This window comes from Euprymna scolopes, chromosome 7, assembly GCF_053919585.1.
Source record: "Euprymna scolopes isolate OS-2025 chromosome 7, ASM5391958v1, whole genome shotgun sequence".
Classification (NCBI taxonomy): Eukaryota; Metazoa; Mollusca; class Cephalopoda; order Sepiida; family Sepiolidae; genus Euprymna; species Euprymna scolopes.
The window spans coordinates 60,491,830-60,514,979 of NC_136488.1; the positions used below are offsets into that span (position 1 = coordinate 60,491,830).

At 33.3% G+C, this 23,150-nt stretch overlaps 1 protein-coding gene across 1 annotated transcript in view; it reads left to right on the forward strand.

Annotated features, from left to right (window-relative positions):
* The first annotated feature begins 9,103 nt into the window (after positions 1–9,103).
* Positions 9,104–23,150, forward strand: part of LOC145279758 (platelet-activating factor acetylhydrolase-like) — an 83,145-nt gene continuing 69,098 nt past the window's right edge. Inside the window, exons 1-2 of the mRNA XM_080131065.1 lie at positions 9,104–9,573; positions 19,015–19,449. Coding sequence (XP_079987191.1) covers positions 19,087–19,449 — 363 coding nt within the window. The 5' untranslated portion in view covers positions 9,104–9,573; positions 19,015–19,086. The remainder of the gene's footprint in view (positions 9,574–19,014; positions 19,450–23,150) is intronic.

The following is a 23,150-nucleotide window of genomic DNA, read 5'->3' on the forward strand; positions in this document are numbered from 1 at the left end:
TAAAGACCAATGGCCACTGCCAACAAGAAATCAATGGTAAGCAGCTGTTGCGATAGTGCAAATTCATTTGCAAATGTTATCGAAAGAGGTGGAGAGTACTGGAAAATCTGGGGAGACTTGATGTCACTCAGCTTCCAGGGAACACCGCAGGCTGTATTCAATGAGATCTTTAATGACCTGTGTGAAAGCTCCTTGTGAGCCAATAATAATAATGATAATGATAATAATGATGATGATGATGATGAAGCAAATACACAGAGCTAGCCAGAGAGTTAAAAGAGATTTGGATGATGAAGAAAACCCAAATAGTACCGATAATAGTAGGAGCACTAGGAACAATTCCGAAAAACTTCGAAAAAAGAATGTCAGAAATTGGAATCAGAGGAATAACTGCAAAAGTACAATGACTAACGATAATGAAAACGACTGAAATATTAAGGAAACCCTTGAATGCAGAGAATAATACAAGACAATATAACGAATAAGCGTTACAGGGAATGAAGAACACTGAAACTGTATAAACAAGTTCTACACCCCCCATCATGCATCTCCCCCATTGTTTCATCACCGACCCCCCCCCCCCCCCCGCCTCCAAAAAAAAATGATACCAAAGGGCCGAGAAGGATCAATAAGGACTGAAAGACTGAGGAGCGAGCGCCAACCAGACCGCGGCTGGACAAGCGCAAAGAGAACTGGGACCTTAGGGGAGGCTGAGTGCCACTCAAATTCCAGTATAAACCAATGGCCACTACCAGCGAGAAATCAATGGTAAGCGGCTGTTGTGATGATGCAAATTCATTTGCAAATGCTATCGATGGAGGTGGAGAGAGCTGGACGTCTGGGGAGACTTGTTGTCACTCAGCTTCCAGAGATTACCACAGGTTTCCAATCAGATCGCTTGTTGACTTGTGTGAAAGCTCCATGTGAGCCAATAATAATAATTAATAATAATGATTATAATAATAATAATGATAATAATAATGATAATTATAATAATTTGGAGTGTTAAAAAGGAACATAATGAAAGATGTGAAGCATAAATTCGAAAATAAGTTAAAGCAAACCTAACATCCAGTGATAGTGAACAAGGATAAAGTTAAAAACAATGTAGAAAATTTCAAATTCGAAAGCTCCCAGACCAGATGATGTACAGGGATATCGGATAAAAGCCTTACCAACTTGCATGAAAGGATTGCATCTCAAATTGATGGAGTTTCAACAAGAGATGTATTTCCTGAATGCAGCACGCATGTACAGTGTTCTACCAGAGGGAACTGTGGTTAATATTGGCCTATCATTTGCCTTCCATTAATATGGAAACTGCTAATAGACAATATCTGGAACAGCAAGAGATCTTAACTGAGAAACAAAAGGAATGTAGACGAGGTAGTAGAAAGACGAAAGCTCAATTGCTTATTGATATGGCAATACTTCAGGATTGTAAGAGAAGATTCACAAATCTATGCATATAATTTGGTTTTATATAGCTGGATTAAGGAATGTATAAAAAAAATTTTTTTTTCTTATTTGGGAGTCACCACTTTTCAAGGCCCAAAGGCCACTTGAGGATAAGGGTTAATGAATGTAAGGTGATGGTGTAATCACTTATGGTGTGAATTGGGTAGAATTAGATTACTTAGAAGGATGGCTTAACAGGAACTTGTTTACATTAGACTTGAAGGTCGCCATCTTGTATTTAACTGGGAAGCATGCCAGCAGAACATTGTTCCAAAGGCGGGCAGTTCTGGGAAAGAAGCTTTGTTCATGGAATCTGCATTTAGATTTAGGCACAGAAAGAGAGTGGGGAAACTCATATGTAATAGTTGTAGCTAGTCGAGTGTTTTTTGTGAAAGTTTGGCAAGCTGAGGGAACAATAGATCAAAGTTCTGTCAAACACTTGCCATGAAAATAGTGACAAACCAGAAACAGGCTTGCAACGTCTCTTCTATGGAAAAGAAGTTGCAGAGAAGAGAAAAGGGCATCACCTACTAGATTTTGAATCCGGTTTTGAATTCTATCAAGGCAGGATAGAACATGCCGGGCAGCTCCTTCCCAGATATGGCAAGAGTACTCCATGTTAGGGTGCATTTGGTTCTTATACAATTAGAGGATTACATCGGTAGTGAGATACTAACTGAAGTGGTAAAGTGATCCTTTTACCAGTGATCTTGGCAACAGATTTGATGTATGTGTTCCATTTCAGATCAGTAGTGAAGGTTAGTCCCAGAAGTTTGTCAAGACACGGGGTTCCCCCAAGACGAGAATCATTCATTTCAATTGATGTGTGGTGGGGGAAGTATGAAACAATGGAAAGTGTCATTAACATCAAATGGAGAAGATCTTGAAGTTCATGTGAAGAGAGGGATTTTTCCAGGGGACAGCTTGTCATTATTGTTTGTTTTGAGTATGATACCATTGTCGTTTGTGATACGAAAGGTAAATGTGTACTATGAGTGGAGAAAGAAGGAGTAACGGGTAAATCATTTCTTATTCATGGATGACTTAAAGTTGTATGCAAAGAATGAAGACCAGCTAAGTATGCATGTGAGAACTGTTTACATGTTCAAAGTGTGGTACCCTGAAATTAAAAAAGGGGAAAAATTGTTGAAAGTAAAAGAATAAAGCTTTTGAATGGGAAATAATAAAAGAGGTTCGAGAAGGTTATACCTACTTAGAAATTGTGGAATTAGATAAAATAAAAAAAAAGCTGAAATGAAAGAAATAATAGGAAAAGAATATAAGAGAAAACGACAGTTGGTTCTTAGATCAAGATTGAACAGGAAAAACAAAATATCTACAGTAAAAGCCTGGGCAGTAGCCATATTCTAATATGGGTCGGGCATTATTCAATGGAGAAAAAAAATGAGCTGAAAGATATGAACAAGAAAAACGATGACAATGAATGGAGCTTTTAACTCAACGAGTGATATTGATAGGTTATATGAGAGAAAAAAGAGGGAGGATGAAGACTGATAAGTGTAGAATAATGCATTAAAGAAGAAGAAAGTCTGAAAGTTTATATCTCCAACTGTAACGGAAGGCTTATAAAGGGTTTGTCAAAATTTGAAAAATTGCAAGAGAGTAAACTAGTAAGGAGAAAGGAATGCAAGTCAATAAATGAACAAAAAATTAAATTGTGAAGAAAATGCATGGTCAATTCAGTAGCGATCTACCAAAAGCAGTAGACAGGAAAAAAAAAGTGGTGATAGTTATCAAAATATGACTTGAAGATTGGGACAAAAGCCCTAATATGTGTCACACAGGAGCAAGTGCTTAGGATAAATTATGTGAAGTGTCACATTGATAAAATGGATGAAAGTTCCCTATGTCGATGGCATGGACAGAAAGGTGAAAATGTACAACACTTTGTCAGTAGTTGTGAGAAGTTAGCTTAAAAGGAGTACAAGAGGCATCATGACAATATTGTAAGAAAGGTCTACTGGGATATATGTAAGAAAAGAGGGTTGGAATGAAGTGAAAATGGCACAAGCGTGTTCCAGTAGGGGTGGTGGAGAGTAATAATGTGAAATTATTGTTATATATGAATATCCAATGGGATAATTTAATCGAAGGAAGAAAACCAGATTTAGTCTTGTTAATAAAAAAGGAACACAGCAATAATCATTGATGTAGAAGTGCCAGCCAATGTGAGTGAGAAAAAAAGAAAAAAAGTCGAAAAACACAAAAAAAAAAATAAAAAAAATAAAAAGATTGTGAAAGTTGTACAGTAAAATTTGTACCTGTTGTGATGGGAGCCCTGGGGGAGTGTAACAAACGTATTTGACAAGTAGATTGAGAAAATCGGGATCCATTGAAATGTTGGAGTACTTCAGAAGACTGTCTTGTAGGAAACTGCCAGAATCTTGCAGAAAGTACTAAGGACCTGAGAAAAGAAGATACTGATAGCCTATGATCATGTATTATGATTCGACTATCAGCATAAAATAAGCAAATAACAACAGCTAGACAAAAAATGTGACAGAGAAATAATAATAAAACAATCAGCAGGAGTCTGATACTTGATAAGTTTATTTCAACCCAAATGTTTTCACTTCAACTCTATCAACATGCAATATTACCTTCTGATGTTTGAATAATATATATATATATATATATATATATATATATATATATATATATATATATATATATAACTACTTAATTTACTCACATAAAGTTAATATACAAAAGTATAGATTTATGTGTAAACTTTAAGTATTTACTTCAAAAGTGCTCAATACGTACGTAGAGCTAATTAGTAATTTATAAAATATATATGGCGATTAAGCTACACTGAATATTCCGTGTTTCATCCACTCTAGGACTCTTCAGGCTTATGCGTGAATTCTGTACACCAACACAATATCTGAAAATACATTTTTGTTGTAATGAAAAGTATGACTTTGTTCTATTTCAGAACGAGAAAATAACGAATTTCCAACAACTTTTCTCGTTCTGAAATAGAACAAAGTCATACTTTTCATTACAACAAAAATGTATTTTCAAATATTGTACTGGTATTTTATTTATTATTTTCTTAATTTCATTTATCCATAATAAGTCTTACAATAAAGACAAAATGTTGATAAGCACATAACTTAGTTTGTTTCTTTTTTATTTCTCTATCTCGTCAGAGTTTCCATTATTCTATTCTCATCTCACACACACACACACACACACAGTGTTGTGAATATGAATTATCTCCCTTGATAATACAAGACTATAAAAGTTGTGCACTTCCGCTTGTCAAGTAGACAAGTAGTCAAATTCTGAACTGAATAATAAAGATTACTAGACGGAAACTTACCATTCTTCGTATATATATATATATATATATATATATATATATATATATATATATATATATATATATATATATATGAGCAAACAGTTAATAAAACATGTTAAAAAACACTTTGAAAAAGAGTTAAAAACATATTTAATCTTGATAAGTGGATAATCCTTAATCCGCGAAGTTTCAAAGAAATACTTTCCTTCTCATCAGAGGGTAGGAATTAGCAAAATGCGGGATCGGATTTTGCATACAAAAGTATTTGATGAAACAACAATAAGTCAAAGATCTTACTTGATAACAAAAAGTGGAGCAGAGGGTATATGGTGAAGAAAAAGGTGATTTTACGTGAATGGATAGTCTGGTGAAAGGTAAATAATCCAATGACGATATAATCCAAAAATATAACTCCAAGAAAGTTAATTGAGTTTCCATTTGCACAAGTAAAATCTAAGGAAATCACGTAATTGGAAGATGGTCCAAAACAATCCAAAAGGCCGAAATCCATGGAATAATTCACAAATATGTACAAAGAAAAGAAATGGGGAAAATTCCAATAATATTAATAAAAGAAAAATAAGATATGCTTTTCACACGACTGCCGAGACATAATAAGAAAGATCAGAAAGAAGAAGAGGAAAAAAAATTAAATGATGAGAGAATTAAATATAAGATAGAAAAACAAATGTCAAAAGTCATTTTGACATTTGTTTTTCGGACAAAAAGGATGTTAAAAGGCGCAAAAACAATATAGGGCAAAAAAAAAAAAAATTATTTTATTTTATATATATATATATATATATATATATATATATATACACGACCACCACAGTATATTAAAAAATTTGTTTAAAAAGCTTTAAATAGAAAAAGTAAGATTTTAATATCAATGTCAGAGTGAGAAACTCAACTTCACAGGTATATAGATAGACGGATATATTATAAAGAAAAAATTATAACATTTTATTAAAAAGTTGTAGGACTCACAGCGGAGTTACCAATTGTAGGTACTGACCATGGAGTCACTAATTTTTAAGGGTGTGAGTCGGCTTTCACCAATTCATAATCAGGATCTGTCAATTTTTAGGATTGAGGTTGCAGGTGTGTGAATCATTGAAGTCGAAAGTAGTAGGGTATCCAAGGTAATTTTAACAAGATCGCTGATTAATAGAATGGTTTCACCAATCCACATCCCCACATAAAAAAAAAATATAATCCTCAAAATAATGACACTCGACAAAGAACTTGAAATAAAGAACATTTATTTATCTATCAAGAATATCATTTTTAAATTGTTCCAACAGAAGTGTTTTCTTGTGTGGAGTGTTCATAATGCAGGAATAGCAAAGTAAGGATTTCGTGTGAATCGCACAAGGTTTGAAATTTCTGATTTTTATGGTCAGAGATTCATGTGTGATTTGAAATTAATGTGATTATTTTCTGAGAAAAAAAAAGTCCATAATCGTGAAAGTAAAAGCGTGTGTTTGTGTTCATCTCATAACAACAGTAGTTCGAAATAAAATTGTTTAAAAAAGAGAATCAAATTCTCATTGAATGTGGTAACTTTCCATGATGGATGTTGTCAGAAATTGCATGGCTTGAAATGTGAGCTTCATTGGTTTGAATTGATGCATTTTTAATTATAGCCTTTCTGATTGGTTGATTTGCGCTGGCAAGTTCAACTGACAAAGATGTCAGTTCATGCTAAGCTTCCAAGCATGATAGACGTCTGTTTGTGGCACAATACATTTTTGCAAATGAGAAGAAAAGGCTACCGGCTTTCATCAGCCAGGTAAGTTTGCTTTTTTAAAGTTGTGTCAATTTCCACAATGGCAGAGCTCTAAATTATGTGACAATAAATTTCTCCCAGTGTTGAAGAGAAAAACTGGTTTTATTTTTGTTTGTAGCATGCATAAAGTCAAGACAGAATTTGGCGTATTTGATAACCATGGGCAGCGCCGGCAGCGGTGATGGTTACTTGTAAAACTGCATCCTGGACTGTTTGAATTTTGGGAGTTAAATCCCTATATAGAAATGATCTCGAAAATTCCAGCCTGTTTGTTGTATCTCTATGCATAGTTCGTTTGTTCTATGTGTGCAGGTGGTCTCATCACAACGTTGTATGCTTGCGCGTTCTTCATACACATGGGCATCGAAAACAGTGATTGCTACCAAAATGTTCCTGCTGAAGATTTGTTCCGGCTACAAAGTTAACGGTTGGCAATTTTTCTTTACGGCATCAAAAATGATATAATAATCTATACAAGAAGAATTAAATGCATTTCTGCATTCTAGTGTTTTGTTTTTGTTTTTTTTTACAATCGAAAAATCAAACTACACTAAAGTAAACGCAACAACACAACAGAAAACATGAATAACCAGAATATTATCAATTAAAATTTAGGGTGCTAATGCACTTATTGATCCGCTCTATTTTTTAAATAGTATTTTCAAGTTTAATTAAAGTTTTATGAGGTCTGTTTTTATTAAATTGTGAAGTTTAAGTACAGAATAGCTACAAAACACCCTCCCCTCTCCCATGTTAACGATGGCTTTCGAAATAATAACGTTATTATTTCGCCACGGATCAATAAGTGCACTAGTACCAAATTTAGAAATAAATTTGGTCGCGTTGAACAACTCACCCCCCCCCCCTGTAATTTTTTTACCGATAGTTTCATTAAATTCTTTTGCTGGATTTTCATTGATTACACACTAATCTAATAGATTATGAAAAAAAAAAAAAAAATTTATCATTATTTCGACATTTGGAAGGGGTGCTCACTTTTTAGTTACAACGTTCTCGTAAACCGGTCACCCATTTTGTAACCATCGATATTTTTTTTTTTCTCATAATCTGATAGATTAGTGTGTAAACAATATAAATCCAGCGAAAGATTTAATTAAAACTATCGGTGAAAAAAATTACAGGGGGGGGGGGAGTTGTTCAACTCGCGATGTTTGTTTTTTATGAAATTGTTTTTTATAACAATGAATGGACATATTTTTAATTTTTTTTAAATTTTTTTTGTTTTTATGAAAAGTTTCAATTGTTTTTACTTCGTTTTTATTTTTTCTGTTTTTTATAACAATGAATGGACATATTTTTAATTTTTTTTATTTTTGTTTGTTATGAAAATAAAGTTTCATTTTTTTTTTTTTCTTACTTCGTTTTTATTTTTTTTTTGTTAAGGATTCAAGTCCTATAGATTTCACTGACATGTTGGAGAAATGTTTCAAAATTCTCCATCCCCCCCCTTGTCTGCTGTCATGTGGTATGCCTCCCGGTACATTGCTTCATCAACGTGGGACCATTTCATGTCTTCGGAAGACCCATAGATGTATTTTATGCGTCTTTTAATTCTTGACCAGTACCCTTCAATACTGTTTGTAGGGTCAACGAAATGTTCCGAATGGTTGACTGTCCCGTGCACATATCCGAGATTTCCTAAATTAGAATAGCTCCGCCACTGGTCTGTATAAATTGTTGACCCGACAGCAACAGTGCAACACATTCCACAATTACTTGCTCCAATGTTCTTGCTGAGCGGTCCGAGATTCGCCGCAGGAATCCTTTCCTTTGGGTTCGGTCATAGAACCCTACAACCCATATCTGGTTTGTCACTCGGCCAATGTTATACTTCCTCTTAAATAATAGACTCTCGTCTATTTCTACAACATGTCCCGGACCGCCTAGCTTTTTCCAGTCTTTCAGCATTTTACTGGAGCAAATATCCCGGCAATACTGATACCACTGGATACATGTTTTCTCGCTAATGCCAATGGCGTTTGCCGACCCTGTAACAGGAGTTTGTGTTACGAAGTCGTATATTATTTGTAACAATGTGGAAATGGTCACTTTTGCGTGTTCAAAAAATGTACCACTCCGTAATGATGTGATTTTTTTGCAGCGGCAGCATCTCCAACAGAAGCCATCCAGTTTGGCTTTCCCATATTTCTGCAGGGCCATGTCATGGCCACATGAACAAACCTTACTTTGCGCTATCAAATTCTTCTCCCTGGCATAATCTATTGGCGTTTCATTCATTTTCTTCATTAACTCCCACCTTGGGTTTCCGGAGGTAGCCATAATTAAAAATTAATTTATCGGTAAAAAAAATTAGAGGGGGGGTGTGAGTTGTTCAACTCGACCATAAATTTAAACAAGATTTTTTACAGAAATTAAGATTTATAAGTCATTCATTAACTGGGGAATTTTTTTAAAACAAATTTAAACAACGTTCAATAAATTTCGTGTTGTCTCCCCTGGCTCCGAGTTGAACTCTCCAAAAATGGAAACAAAAAATTAACACGCAAACATGCCAGTTATGTTTTAATAATACATCTAAATAAATAGCAAATGTGGACACTGGCGAAGCATAATTTTTATATTTTATTGATGAAGAGTAGTGTACACGAGTTTTTAAAACGGGAGACTAATACTGTACCATAATAATAAAAAAAACTTTTTTTTTCATGACGGGGTGATTGTAAACATATATCGATCGCTATCCTAAACATTCCTCTCTCCCCGTCCTAGTCTATTTTTCTTTCTTTCCATATTCCATCCTCATTCTCAGCTACTATTACAACTAATACTAATTGGTTGGTTGCTCTCTCTCTCTCTCTCTCTCTCTCTCTCTCTCTCTCTCTCTCTCTCTCGTGTGTGTGCACTTGCACTACTTGGTAAATAAATACATTGGACAGAAGACGGGAGTGTCGAATACTGTGATATCATGTTTCCTTTCATGGTGTAAATGTGATCACATCACCCATTACTGGTAAGTAAATTGAAAATATCTGTATTGATCCTTTTTTTTCCACCAGGTCGATTTAAGGGGCACTCTGATTACGAGGTTCGTGACTCTAGCTGGATGGTTCCAAAAATTGCCATGACCAGTCCCGTCAGCAATCCCCGGTAGGGGCGCCTCGCCTCGGGCAATGAGCAATAAATTATTTTAGAGAATCAAATTGCTCCCATCCATCTCTAATCAGGTGTTGGTTATTCAGAATATTAACTCATTGTTCTAAGGGAGGTAACTCTACTTTACTAAAGTATTCAAAAAGAATTATTTTTAATAAAAAATCATTTTTTCTTACAATTCTTAGTAAAATAGTTACCTTCCTTGAAATAATAAGTTAAGATTCTAAATAACCCAGGTGGTTTTGTTTTTTTTCGGGTGCTTTGCAAAAAAATAAATAAACAACAAATAAAAAAAAATGTCTCGCTTTAATCTTACCACTAACCCTAAGTCCAGGTGGCGATGTGAAAAATGTCTGAAGTCACAAATAATGAACCATCAAAACTCGCGAAACGGGAGTTATTTTATAAAATTACCCAATAACCCCCCCCCACCTCCACAGCACACACACACACACACACACACACTTAATGCATGGGAGAATGGGCCATTCTCAGAATGGCTTCCAATATTAGTAACCTATAACGATAGACTGTTTTTTTTTTGTCTTTTATTAAAAACACAATAGCAGTTGCTTAAAACAAAAACCACATATATTAAAAATCGATCTGTCGACTTTATCTGAACAAGTACCTTTATTTCTTTTAAACTACCGGTGGTGTGCACTGGTGCATGTGGAAAAGTAAACCGGGAAATAGTGTCACCTTTAGTACGTAAACATTTGGTGCTTCTGTACCAGATGGGTACCAAATTTCTGATCACGGAAAAGTTAGATCATTATACAACCGGTGTAATGTCAAATGACATAGCCCCGTCCTTTTTGATCCGTGTGATCTTTCCATATGAAAAGATGTTTTTTTGTTTTGTTTAAATTGGTTACTTTTATTTTTGTAACTTTGTGAATTTATTAAAAACTAACAAATAAATAAATAAAATAAAAATAAATAATCAGTTCCAAGAATCTTTTTTCAGCAGACAATTAAAAGATATCTTTAACATTCGTCCCCCTGCCCCTCTAACGCCCCCCCCCAATGTAAATAGATTTTTGTGAAAAATGAAACAGTTCAGTGTGCCGGCGCGTTACTTACGGTAAATTGGTGGGTAGGTGGGGGAGTGGGAGTACTTTCGGAAAAACGGTAAATTAAACTGCAGAAGCAAAGCACCTGTTGTACAAGTTTTATAATTGAATGCCCCCACCTCGAAAAAAAAAAAAAAAACGAAAAATAAAAATGCTTTTGTAAACCGCTCGTGAAAACTTATATTTTTAGATCAATTAAAAAAGCATCAAAAACTACGCAACACAGAAAAATGAACCACATTTTTTTTTGTTTTCTGAAAACTTTGTTATTTCAAATGTCTGCTAAAAAATTCTTCCGCGATGTGACAAGTCACCTTACTACGCGCGTCCATGCGCGAACGTATAATGTAAGAATAGCATAAACGATGGCGGTGAGATGGCACAAAATAGTGCGAGAGTTCATGCAAACGGTAAATTTGCGACGAGTTTGAATATCAGATTCGTTGTCAGCGACCCCAAAAACCTCTAAAAAAAACAAATTTTATTGGTCGGTGTTCTGTTGTAGTTAAAGTAAACATTTACCGTTTTTTTTTTTTTTTATTCAATTGTAAGGTTAAAGTACAGAATAGATACAAAACACCATCCCATGTTAAGAATGGCTTTTTAAATAATAACGTTATTATTTCAGCACGGATCACTCTCTGCATGAGTACCAATAAAAGCATTTTTTTAGTACTAGTGCACTTATTGATCCGTGCTGAAATAATAACGTTATTATTTAAAAAGCCATTCTTAACATGGGGAGAGGAGGGTGTTTTCTACCTATTCTATACTTTAACCTTACAATCGAATAAAAAAACATATAAAACTTTAATTAAACTTGGAAATACGATTTAAAAAAAAATAGCGCGAATCAGTAAGTGAACTAGCACCCATTTTTTTAAGGCCATAATAATAAACCAGTAAAAAAAGAAAACAAAATATTGTTTTCTTTCTAAATTTAAGAACTGTGTGTGTGTGTGTGTGTGTGTGTTTTTTAATATGTTGCAGCTGGTCGGGAGGTGGTATGGAGATGCGCCAAGCGGCCATACAACTATAAGGTAGACATAGAGGCAAAAAGATAACGGCAATAGCAAAAGAAAAATGCCAGATACTGAAATTCGTTTAAAGTAAATAAATGAAAGTGGCAACTTCGAAAGGCCTGGAGATCGTGATCAGTCCGAATAAGGATCAGTCTCTGGAACGGAGCAGCTTGATGTCAGTAGGCACTGGAGAAGGTAACCAGATGGAAGTGGGTACTGGAACAGGGATGCTGAATGTCAGCAGGCACTAGCATGGGTAGCCGAATGTCGACCAGCACTGGAACGGGTAGTCTGACGTCGAATGGCACTGGAACGGGTAGTCTGACAACGAAAGGCATGGGAACGGGTAGCCTGATGACTACAGGCATTGGAATTGGTAGCCTGCAAGAGGCACTGAAGGCTGCAGAAGGTGCTGGAGGCTTCAGGCTATGGAAGTGATTGTAGGACTAACCTGAGCCACCCCTAAAAGCCAAGAAATAGGACGAAAATAATACCATTCCCCACAAATAATAGTTTCCTAGCCCCTCTCTATCTCCTTCTTATAAACCGAACACAAACCAAGAACTGCTATCCAGAGTCCCTCTGTCTTTCTCTGTCTCTGTCTGTCTGTCTCTCTCTCTCTTTCTCCTTAACCAAGCCCTAGCCAGCATGACAGGCAAGTAGCCAGTACACTTTAGCCACCGAACCAACAAGACATACGTTGCTGGCGAACATTATTAACAAGAGATATACTCTCTCCAACACGTAAAAAGGCAAATAAAGTTCTTTCCTTTTAGAGTTTAACATTGGTATTACTTTTATCATTTTAACTACTACTAATAAAGACAAGTGCCAGCCAGTGTTACATGAGCCAGAGTTTGCTGGTTGTAGGAGAGTAATCTCGAAAGGCAGGCAGACAGTAGTATTTGCATACAAGTAGTTTGTTGAAAAGGTAGTCCTGAAAAGGGCTGTTTGAACTACTTTACTGCTTCTGAGACCTTTTGGCTGCAGGGCTTGTCGACTTGACTGGGAATGTTAAAGTTGCATTTGGAAGGCCTCCTACTCTCTAGCTCAGTTAAGGCTTTTTTTTGTCACAATCAAAATAGTTTCAGATATATATTGATTGCGTTTATGTTTGATTCGGTTTGAAATCCAAAGTATGTTGTTATTGATTATTTGGAAAAAATCAAGTTTTAAGTTTTCTTCCGTTTAAAACAGTTAAAACAAAAGAATTGACATAAAAATCCGTCCATGCACATTGACGCACATGAATTGCACGTGTTGGTCACATGACTGACATTGTGCCATGACGCGCCACCATTGTGTGTTTGTTTCTTTTTGTTTGAGTAGAAAAAAGGCGCTGTTCTGATACACACTGCAAAAATCTTCGTTCATAAAAAATCTTTCTATTTGCATCCCTATAAAATAATTAGTAGTCAAACACGTAGCACAGAATTATAAAACAAAATCTCCTTTAAAAACAACAAAAGATTTGTTTCATCAGCTGAAAGCTGGACAGTGAAATAAAGGGAGAATTAAAAATTCTTTGGTCATCGCAGGTCGGCCAATAGTTATCTTCAGCGAAGATCATCTATGCTGGAGTGTCCAGTGGACACGATAGAGGAGAGAGATTTTTCTTTGATGCTTACTGGGTTCTCTCTGCTGATCGACTCTGCTTCTTTAAGGGGTTAAATAAATTCCTTAGATGACAGAAGAAATCAGTGCTGATTAGTCATTGTGTGGCCAATTCACTCATCGGAAGCATTGATTTGCGAGAAAAAAAAATCTTTTATTTTATTTGTGATTGCTACAATGTCATTTGATGTTACACCAATCATATATCATGTGACCTAAATTTTCCAAGGTCAGGAATTTGGTACCCATTTGGTACACTAGCACTTTCCAGAATCCCCTCCACACATACATTTATGAAAAAAAACAAAAATAAAGAAAAATGTGTATAATGTACGTATCAGAGATGCAAAGAAAATATCATACACCAAAGATTATGTAAATTAGATTAAGTAGTTTTATTTTTATAAAGAAAATCAAAGCAAATATAAGTTTTTTGATATGGTGTCAGTAAAAAAAAAACAAAAAAACTGAGCCCATGGGGTCTTAAACTGTGATTAAAAAAACAAAAAAAAAAACAAGTGAGTGCACAGTGAACAAGGCATTAAAAAATGACGAAGTTCAGCATTTGTTCCCCCCCGCCACACACACCTTTAGCTCCAAAACTTCTCAGCGAATATCAAATCTTGGTGGAAATGAACAAACGGTGCAGTTTTAGGGCTTAACGTATGTAAATTTGAGTTCTGCATCATGCAAAATTTCATCATTTGACTGCCCCCCCCCAAAGGCCTTAACATATTTAAATTTGAGTTCAGCACCATGCAAAACTGCTAAATAGACATACACAGATAATTTTGGGAAAATATGGTAAAATAGTCCCAAAAATGAAGTGCTTTTATTAGTTCTAAAAGAGCCCCTCGGGCACACCCAAGAGTTATTGCGAAGTATAGACAAAAAAATTATATAGAAATCAGTTAGTTACAACTTTTCAGAAAGTTTTATAAAATTCCAAGGCATCAATTTATTTTAATAAGCACAAAAGTGTCAATTTTAGCCATTTTAATCCGAAAGGCACCCCTACGGGGGCAACCAGAGTTTTCCCGGAAAATCCAGTTACTTTTTTACTCATATCATGTTTAATGTATGTGCAAACTTTTTTAAATTCCAAGGCATAGTTATTGAGAAAAGTGTGGACAGACGAACGGACGAACAAGGGTGAATTTACAGGTCCACCCTCCTTTTGCCGGGGGACCCCCAATTTTTTTTTAATATTCCAATCAAGTGACTTGCATGAAATAAACTAGGTATGTATTTTTTTCCTCAATGTAAGCCTTGCGTAAATTCGAACTTGTTAGTTAAGATGCCAATACAACTCGAAATTTGAAAAAAAAAAATTTATTTAATTAACAATTTAAAAAAATTATTTTAGTTTTAATGATATTCCAAATATGGAAACAATTTGCATTTTTTCTTTTCCCTTTTCAATCTTTGTGGCATGATGTCACTAGAAAAACAATGTCTGTGTGATCTTTAACAGTGATTTTTTTTTCTTTTTCTTTCTAAATGTTTCAATCAGGAGAATATTGTGGCGTGCATTAAAATTAAATGAATTAGACTTTTTGTTTTCTCAATATAAGCACATAAAATTATGTTTTTGGATGAAACAGGGTAGTTGGTAAACTGAGAATTTCAAACTAATTTTATTTAATTAAATTTTATTATTTATTTTATTATTTTATTTATTTATTTATTATTATTCATCATTCATTTATTTATTATTTCTTTATTTCTTTATTTAAATTTCAAATAAATTTTATTTAATTAAATTTTATTATTTATTTTATTATTTTATTATTTATCATTTATTATCTGTCATTTATTTATTTATTTTATTATTTCAATTTTAAACTAATTTTATTTAATTTTTATTATTTATTTTATTATTTTATTTATTTATCTATTATTTATCATTTATTATTTATCATTTATTATCATCTGTCATTTATCTATTTATTTATTTTATTATTCCAATTTTAAACTAATTTTATTTAATCAGATTTCATTATTTATTTTATTATTTTATTTATTTATTTATTTATTATTTATCATTTATTATTTATCATCTGTCATTTATTTATTTATTTTATTATTTCAATTTTAAACTAATTTTATTTAATCAAATTTTATTATTTATTTTATTATTTTATTTATTTATTATTTATCATTTATTATTTATCATCTGTCATTTATTTATTTATTTATTTATTTATTTAATTATTTCAATTTTAAACTAATCTTATTTAATACACTGATTTAGACTGCTACTATTTTTTAGATATCCTATATCGGTTAACGCACATCTTGATTGTCTCATCAAGCATTGAATTCACAACTTCCTGGAGAGTTAAATACTCTCTTTTTGCATAAAAATGTCCTGTTGATACTTTTCTTGACGTTAATATATTCAGGGAGGACGACAGCTTAAAATATGTATCATTTGGATTCTTCGGACTACTGTACTCATTTTGAGTGTTATTTTCTATTTTTCCTGTTTCCGATATAATTACAGATTTCGATTTTCCAGTAATATTTTTGAAAAATTGAATTATGAATTAAAAGAAATTATTTTTGTAAATGAAGGTGGTTCACTGTGTAATGTGGCCGTTCTGCTTTCCAGTGCAAACCTCTCTCAGACCAAATGCCGTCTGGCACTGTCAAAAAGGAACAAACAAACAAAAATAATTAATCAACATTTTTTCTTTTTTAACAAAAGCATTTATAACCATTATTCTCATGTTTCAACACCACTTAAAAAATAATTTCTCGATGCCACATGTCCATCAAACCTGGCATGCGTTTTTCTTTCTTCTGACTGCCTGCTGGTCGCAGCCGGCGCATCCTCATCTTCACTTTACACGTTCATTTCCTTCAGCGTTGACTTTTTTCTTCCCGACCATGTGGTGTCCTTTTTTTTCTTTTTCTTCAGATGCAAGCCCGAGCACACTTGCCAATTTGCATATGCGTTCAAATGCTGCTCCTGCTGCTAATATTATCGACCTTTCGGCTGCTGCTGATATTTTCATGCACGCCTGTTACAACTGAATGGAGTAATAGGAGACGCCATGTTTTAATTATAGTTTATATTTGTTTATTGTTTGGCAATTATATTCGATTATTTCAGACTAGCAGGGGCAACCGACCTTGCCTAGTTGTAAAATACGCTTAAATATATTTTAATTCATGCAGATTTCATATTTACTATTATAGAGCCAATTCTTTATTGAATATTACATTGTGCCTAATATATAGACCCGATTTCAAAAGTTAAAAAAAAAAAATAACTTGGGTGCTATCAGCTAGAATCGAAACCAAAATATTTAGCTCTCCAGCTGTGTTCCATACTGTTTGAGTTATTGGCAAATAGGTAAGAAAGGTTTAAAATTAAACCACTTTAAGCTATGAATAAATTTACGCATGCGCAAAAGTAATAGCAATACGTCAGCAAGTTGAAATGATTATTCTTGCATTTCAACTTGCCAACATATTTCTGTATGCATTATCCATACATCCAAACAAAGATCTTACTTGTCATCCTAGGTGTATGATTAGTATTTCCTGTTAATTTCAGTGTAATGTGACCAGTAGTTTAAGAGTTTATTGGTTGAATAATTTCACACAGACACACACATACATCTACTGTTTTATTTATATAGATGAGGATTGCATCCAGCGAATCAGTGCGTAGTAAAAGTATGAAGAATAAGCTTCAGGGAGCAATCAACATTTAAATAAGAAAGATAATATCACAGAATAAAAAATGAAAAATTAAACAACGACAGTCAGTTAGAAAATTTATCCAACGAAGAAATCCTAGTGTATATGGTGATGGTGGTCATAGCAGATTTTTGCATGTGAGTAAAAGTTACTCTGCCTTCTTGCCTTACTTTCTGTTTGAAAGAGTGATGCACACTGCTGGAGTTAATATAAGAAATTATGAAACGGCATGAAACTGATTCAGGGTTTGTACAGACTTGAAAAGTCCTTGAATTTTGACTTTTGCCTTGAAAAGGCCTTATTTCTATTATTACATCGAAAAATTCTTTAAAATATGGAAAATGTCTGGAAAATCTATTGAAAACGTCTTGAAAATTGTATTCTTTATATTCAGTAAAAAATTTGTGTTGAAATATTAAAAATAAAATCGAAATAAATACTATTAAATTATTTTTAAGTATTAATAAAAATACCATTAAAATATTTTTTAAATATTGAAAATAAAATCAAAATACATTGTTCCGAAATTGCATATTAGTATTGTGGATACAAGAGTTACGTCCCTTAATTACAAAACTACCTTGTGATAAAGATTCAAATCTCTATTTTTGTTCTCATTTATAATTTAATTTTTTGGGAGGGTAGGGAAACAAGGGGGAGGAGTAGTGTCGATTACCTTAAATAAAATTACCCTCACCCTGCTCTAAAAAATACTTTCTTTGTGCAATGGGACTCTCCAATAGTGACCCCTGCGCACCCTCAAAAATTGCAATAATTTAAAATCAGGCCGGCAGCCCCCCCCCCCCAAATGCACAAGACGGCAGCCATCTTGGGTGGAAATTAAAAGCTGTAAAGAAAGTTAACATTTGAGATTAAATAAAAAGCATTTAAAACTACTTAAAAATACCAAAAATGATGCAGGTAGGTTGTAAAGTAACTTTTATTGACTATGGTAACATTTATTTGTTTTATATTTGATTTTTCACCACTTTTTTCGAATCCCTGTGGATTGTAAAACAAAGTTTTGTTTTGAAAATTTGAATTTTGTTTGGAGAAAACCTTGACAAACTTTGAAAAGTCCTTGAAAAGGGACATTGAAAATCTGTACAAATCTTGTGATTGATAATTTCCTAAAACACTCATCCATTATTGGCATATAAAGCACAACCATATTGGATTTCTGTATAACGTTTGTGTTTTATGATAAAAGTTTCTTTTTATGTTTCAAAATTTTTGAGATGAGGATTGATCATTTGTATTATTTGGACTATAGTTCTTCTTTATGATGTTGTTCTCATAATGTTTTGGCGAATATAATCTCTAACCGTTTTCAAATGCGTTTCATTGAAATCTGGAATGTTGAACTTGGAGAATTTGTACAGAATTTTGAACTAAATACTTTATTTGATCCATGGAGGTTCATTGTTCTTATTCTATCAGCTATCACTGGGAAAAAAGTCTTGAAAAATTTTAATTATATTTTTAGCATCGCCTGTACTGAGGATTGAACCATAAACCTCCAGAAGACTATCAATTAGTATTGATTATTATTTAGCATGTTATCTATTGTATAAGCATACACAAATTATATATACATACATGAATTTGACAAAATTTGCCCGAAGAAAATTGGAGGTTACATCACTTGAAATGCTGTGAGAATAACATCTTTAATCTCAATTATCCAAATGATACAAGCCTTTGCTTGTCTTTCGATTTATCATATTTAGTTTTGGAACTTTCACTATTAATGGATGCTTCTTCTTTTTCTATTTTTCCCCTCTGAGTAATTTTAGTTGGAAAGAGATTTGTTTAAGTTTTTCTTTGTGGATATTTTAATTCTTATTAACTTATTTTTCTCTTTTTTTTTTACAGTTACGAAAAACAATTCAAAATCGTAAAATAAAATTGCCTCAACCTTGACCGGTGATTAAAACAAAGACAAAAATGAATCGTAAAAAGTCTTCCATCTCCTCATCATTCTCCAAGACCAAAATCCAATACAACTGTGCAACAACAACAAAATGTAGCCACAACGTCAAAAAGAAAGGAGTGAAACACATGCCTGAACCTAGTGGCCCGTACCTCGTTGGTTGCACGGACATTATGACCGAAAGAAATGATGAGGATAAATATGGTTCCTTTTTCCGCCTCTATTATCCAACTGGATTGGCAACACATAATTCTACTAAAGATAGTCACAATGGAAACCTTGGAGCATCCTCATCCTCATCTTCTATCGGTTCCACTCCGTCCTCCCAGCCTGACGATCCCCAGGAACACCAGTGCAAAACAGATAATAAAAACTATGTAAGTTTAAACAGTTTTCTTTTGTTTATGATTTTATCTGATTTTATTTGTTGATATTTCTAAGATGTTACTATTTTTAGATCTCATTTTCTTTGATGCATTGAAAAAAGAAAAATAAAGAAACACAGTTTTTAATGAAACTAAAATTATTCAATAAGAGAAAAACAAAAATTAATTCAAAAGGAAAAACTCTGTGTGTCTGCATTAAAAAGAAGTAAATATTTTGTTGATTTATAAATTTTAAAGACTAAAATTCGTTTATTATTTATTTAAAAAATAAAAAGAAACACAATTCAGTTTATACTGAAACTGAATTGTTTTTAATACTAGCAGTTCAGTCCGGCTTTGCTCAGTACTGTTCATTACGTGCCCTACGTGTGAATACACTTTATGTAAGATTTCAAATGTTTAGACAAAAATTGTCTGAATAATCTTGTAGAGATCACAGAGGTTATTTTTTAAAAACTTTGACCCCAATTTTGACCCCTTAACATTTATTATTTTGGTCTCAAATCAAAATACAAAGTTTTACCTATGTCCAAGTTATCTACATCTTAAATTTCAAGCCTTTAGACCCAAAATTGACAGAGGAGTTTGGTAGAGTCTGCAAGGTCAACTCTTTCAACTTTGACCTTTTGGCAGCCAAATTTCTGGCTGAATATCGATTAAAAAGATTTTTCCAAATCTCAATACTTCTGTAGACTGAAAATTGACAGTTATTTGGTCGGGAAGTGTAAACAGACACACACAGACAGACATTTTCACTTTTATAGATATACTAGCAGTTCCGCCCGGCTTTGCTCAGGCCGTATGTACTGTTTATAACTTTATGTGCATATGTATATATTAAAAAGTGTGAATATGCACGGAAATGCTTTTCTATATAATAGGCTTCCTTAACTACCATAGAGAAAAGTTGTTAGAAACAGCAGAGGTCAAATTTTTTTAACTTTGACCCCAATTTTGACCACTTTACATTTATTGTTTTGGGCTCAAATCAAATTAAAATATTTGATCCATGTCCAAGTAACCTACATATAAAACTTCAAGTGTTTAGACCCAAAATTGGTGGAGGAATTTGGTAGAGCCTGCAAAGGTCAACTCTTTCAACTTTGACCTCTTGGCACCAAAAGTTTTGCCCAAAAACTGATTAAAAAGCTTGCTGCATGTCTGAATACCCTTTATGTAAAATTTCAAATGTTTAGACCCAAAATTGGCTGAATAGTTTATTAAGAATCGCAAAGGTAAAATCATAAGATCGCTAGCTATGGTATAGCTGGAAAAGTCTTCTCAATTATTAAATCATTTCTTTCTGATAGGTTCATAAGAGTAGTAGTTGAGGGGCAAAAATCAGAAGCTCACAGTATTAATGCCGGTGTCCCTCAGGGATCCATCCTGGGCCCAACTCTTTTCCTGATCTACATTAATGATCTTCCAAATCATATCCTTACATCATTTGTAGACATTTATGCTGACGACACTACCATTTATGGTACCACATCTAAGACAGTAAACGACCAAGTTCTCTCCAATTCTCTCTCCTCTGATCTTGAGCACGTAGTACAATGGGGAAAGGAGTGGCTGGTTACTTTTAATGCATCTAAAACCAAGCTTCTCTCTTTACATCATCAACATTCTAATCCACATTTGTCATCAATTGAAATGAATGGCTCTCGTCTTCAGGAGGCCTCAAGTTTTGACAAGCTTCTGGGCTTGACCATTACTCCTGATCTTAAATGGAACACGTATATCAAATCTGTTGCCAAGGCCGCTGGAAAAATGGTGGGATCTTTCTATCGATCCAGTAGATATCTCACTGCTGATGCTATTCTCTACCTATATAAGAGCCAGGTACGTCCAAGGATGGAATACTGTTGCCACATCTGGGCAGGAGCTGCTAGAAAGGACTTGTCCTGCCTTGATAGAGTTCAAAATAGACTTCGTAGCCTCGTAGGAGATGTCCTTTTCTCCTCCTTGCAACCTCTATCTCACAGAAGAGATGTTGCGAGTTTGTCTCTGATGTATCGTTATTTTCATGGAAAGTGTTCAACTGAGCTTCAATCTTTGGTCCCCCCTCGCCAAACTTTCACAAGAAACACTCGTCTAGCTGTAAACACTATCAATAATTTCCCCCACTCTTTATCTGTGCCTAAACCTAAACGTAGATTCCATGAACAAAGCTTCTTTCTTAGAACTGCACGCCTGTGGAATTGTCTTCCGTTTTCCTGCTTTCCGGCTGACTACAATATGGTTGTGTTCAAGTCTAAAGTAAATAAGTTCTTGATGTGCCGTTCCATATAAGTTATTAAATTTACCAAATTTTCATTACTAATGATTACTATATTGACCAATTTCTACTGTACACTCTTTAACCCTTATCCTTGAGTGGCCTCTGGGCCTTGATAATGTGGTGATGCCTTTGTAAAAAAAAAAAAAAAAAAAAAACTGTGACCCCTTGGCAACCAAGTTTTCGTCCAAAAACCGATTAAAAAGCTTGCCCTATGTCTGAATACACTTTATGTAAAATTTCCAATGTTTAGATAAAAAATTGGCTAAGTAATTTCGTAGAGACTGCAGTGGTCAATTTTATTTTTGCCCCAATTATGACCCCTTAGCATTTATTGTTTTGGGCTCAAATCAAATACTTAAGTTAGATCCATGTCCAAGTAACCTATATCTCAAATTTCAAGTGTTTAGACCCAAAATTGGCGGAAGAGTTTGATAGAGTTCTCAAAGGTCAAATTGTTGAACTTTGACCCTGTAACAGCAAAATTTCTGGCCGAAACCTGATTAAAAAGATTTTCTCAAATCTCAATATCCTGTATGTCTAATTTCGAGTCTGGAGACCGAAAATTGACAGTTATTTGGTAGAGAAGCGTACACAGACAGGTAGACAGACATTTTCACTTTTATAGATATATAGATAGATAAAGAAAAAACAACAAGAACTATGTATGTAAAATTACATATGTTTGAAATAAGAGAGAATTGAATACTGCAAAAACTGAATTATAAATTTATGGAATAAACAAATAAATTAAAATTGAACGATAAATAATTAAGAAAAATGAAGTCAAATAAATAATTTTTGTAAACAATTATTATTAAAAAATATGATGCAAATATGTGACTTTTAGTGAAACGTCCCTCTTTATGTTTGCCGTGATTTTATTCATCATGATTGTATCAGTTAGAGAACATAAATTGTGTGCTGAATATTTGTGTTCCATACTGACTGCGATGAAAATAGAAATCAAAAGAAATAGTTATTTTAATCCACTTTTTTGTCCCTATTAACCTTTACCAGCTTTTATATTTTAATTTTTAATTTTTTAACTTTTTATTTTAAACTTTAGCTTTTTCTTTTTTTTGGTTTGCACATAACACACACAAACACACACAATTTATTCTCCACAAGTCAAGATTATTTCTATTTTCTTATTTTTTAACCTTTATATTTGGTAACATTTTTATTTTTTTAACTCTTTAACTTTTTAATATTTTTATTTTTTTAACTTTTTATTTTTAACTTTTTATTATTTTAATTTAAAATGTTTTTTTAGCATTTTCTTTTTTAAAACTTTTAGTTGGTAACTTTTTGTTTTTGACTTTTTTGTTTTTAACTATTTTAATGTTTTATTTTTTAATTTTTTAACATTTTATTTTTTGAATAGTTTATTTTTTGAATAGTTTATTTTTTT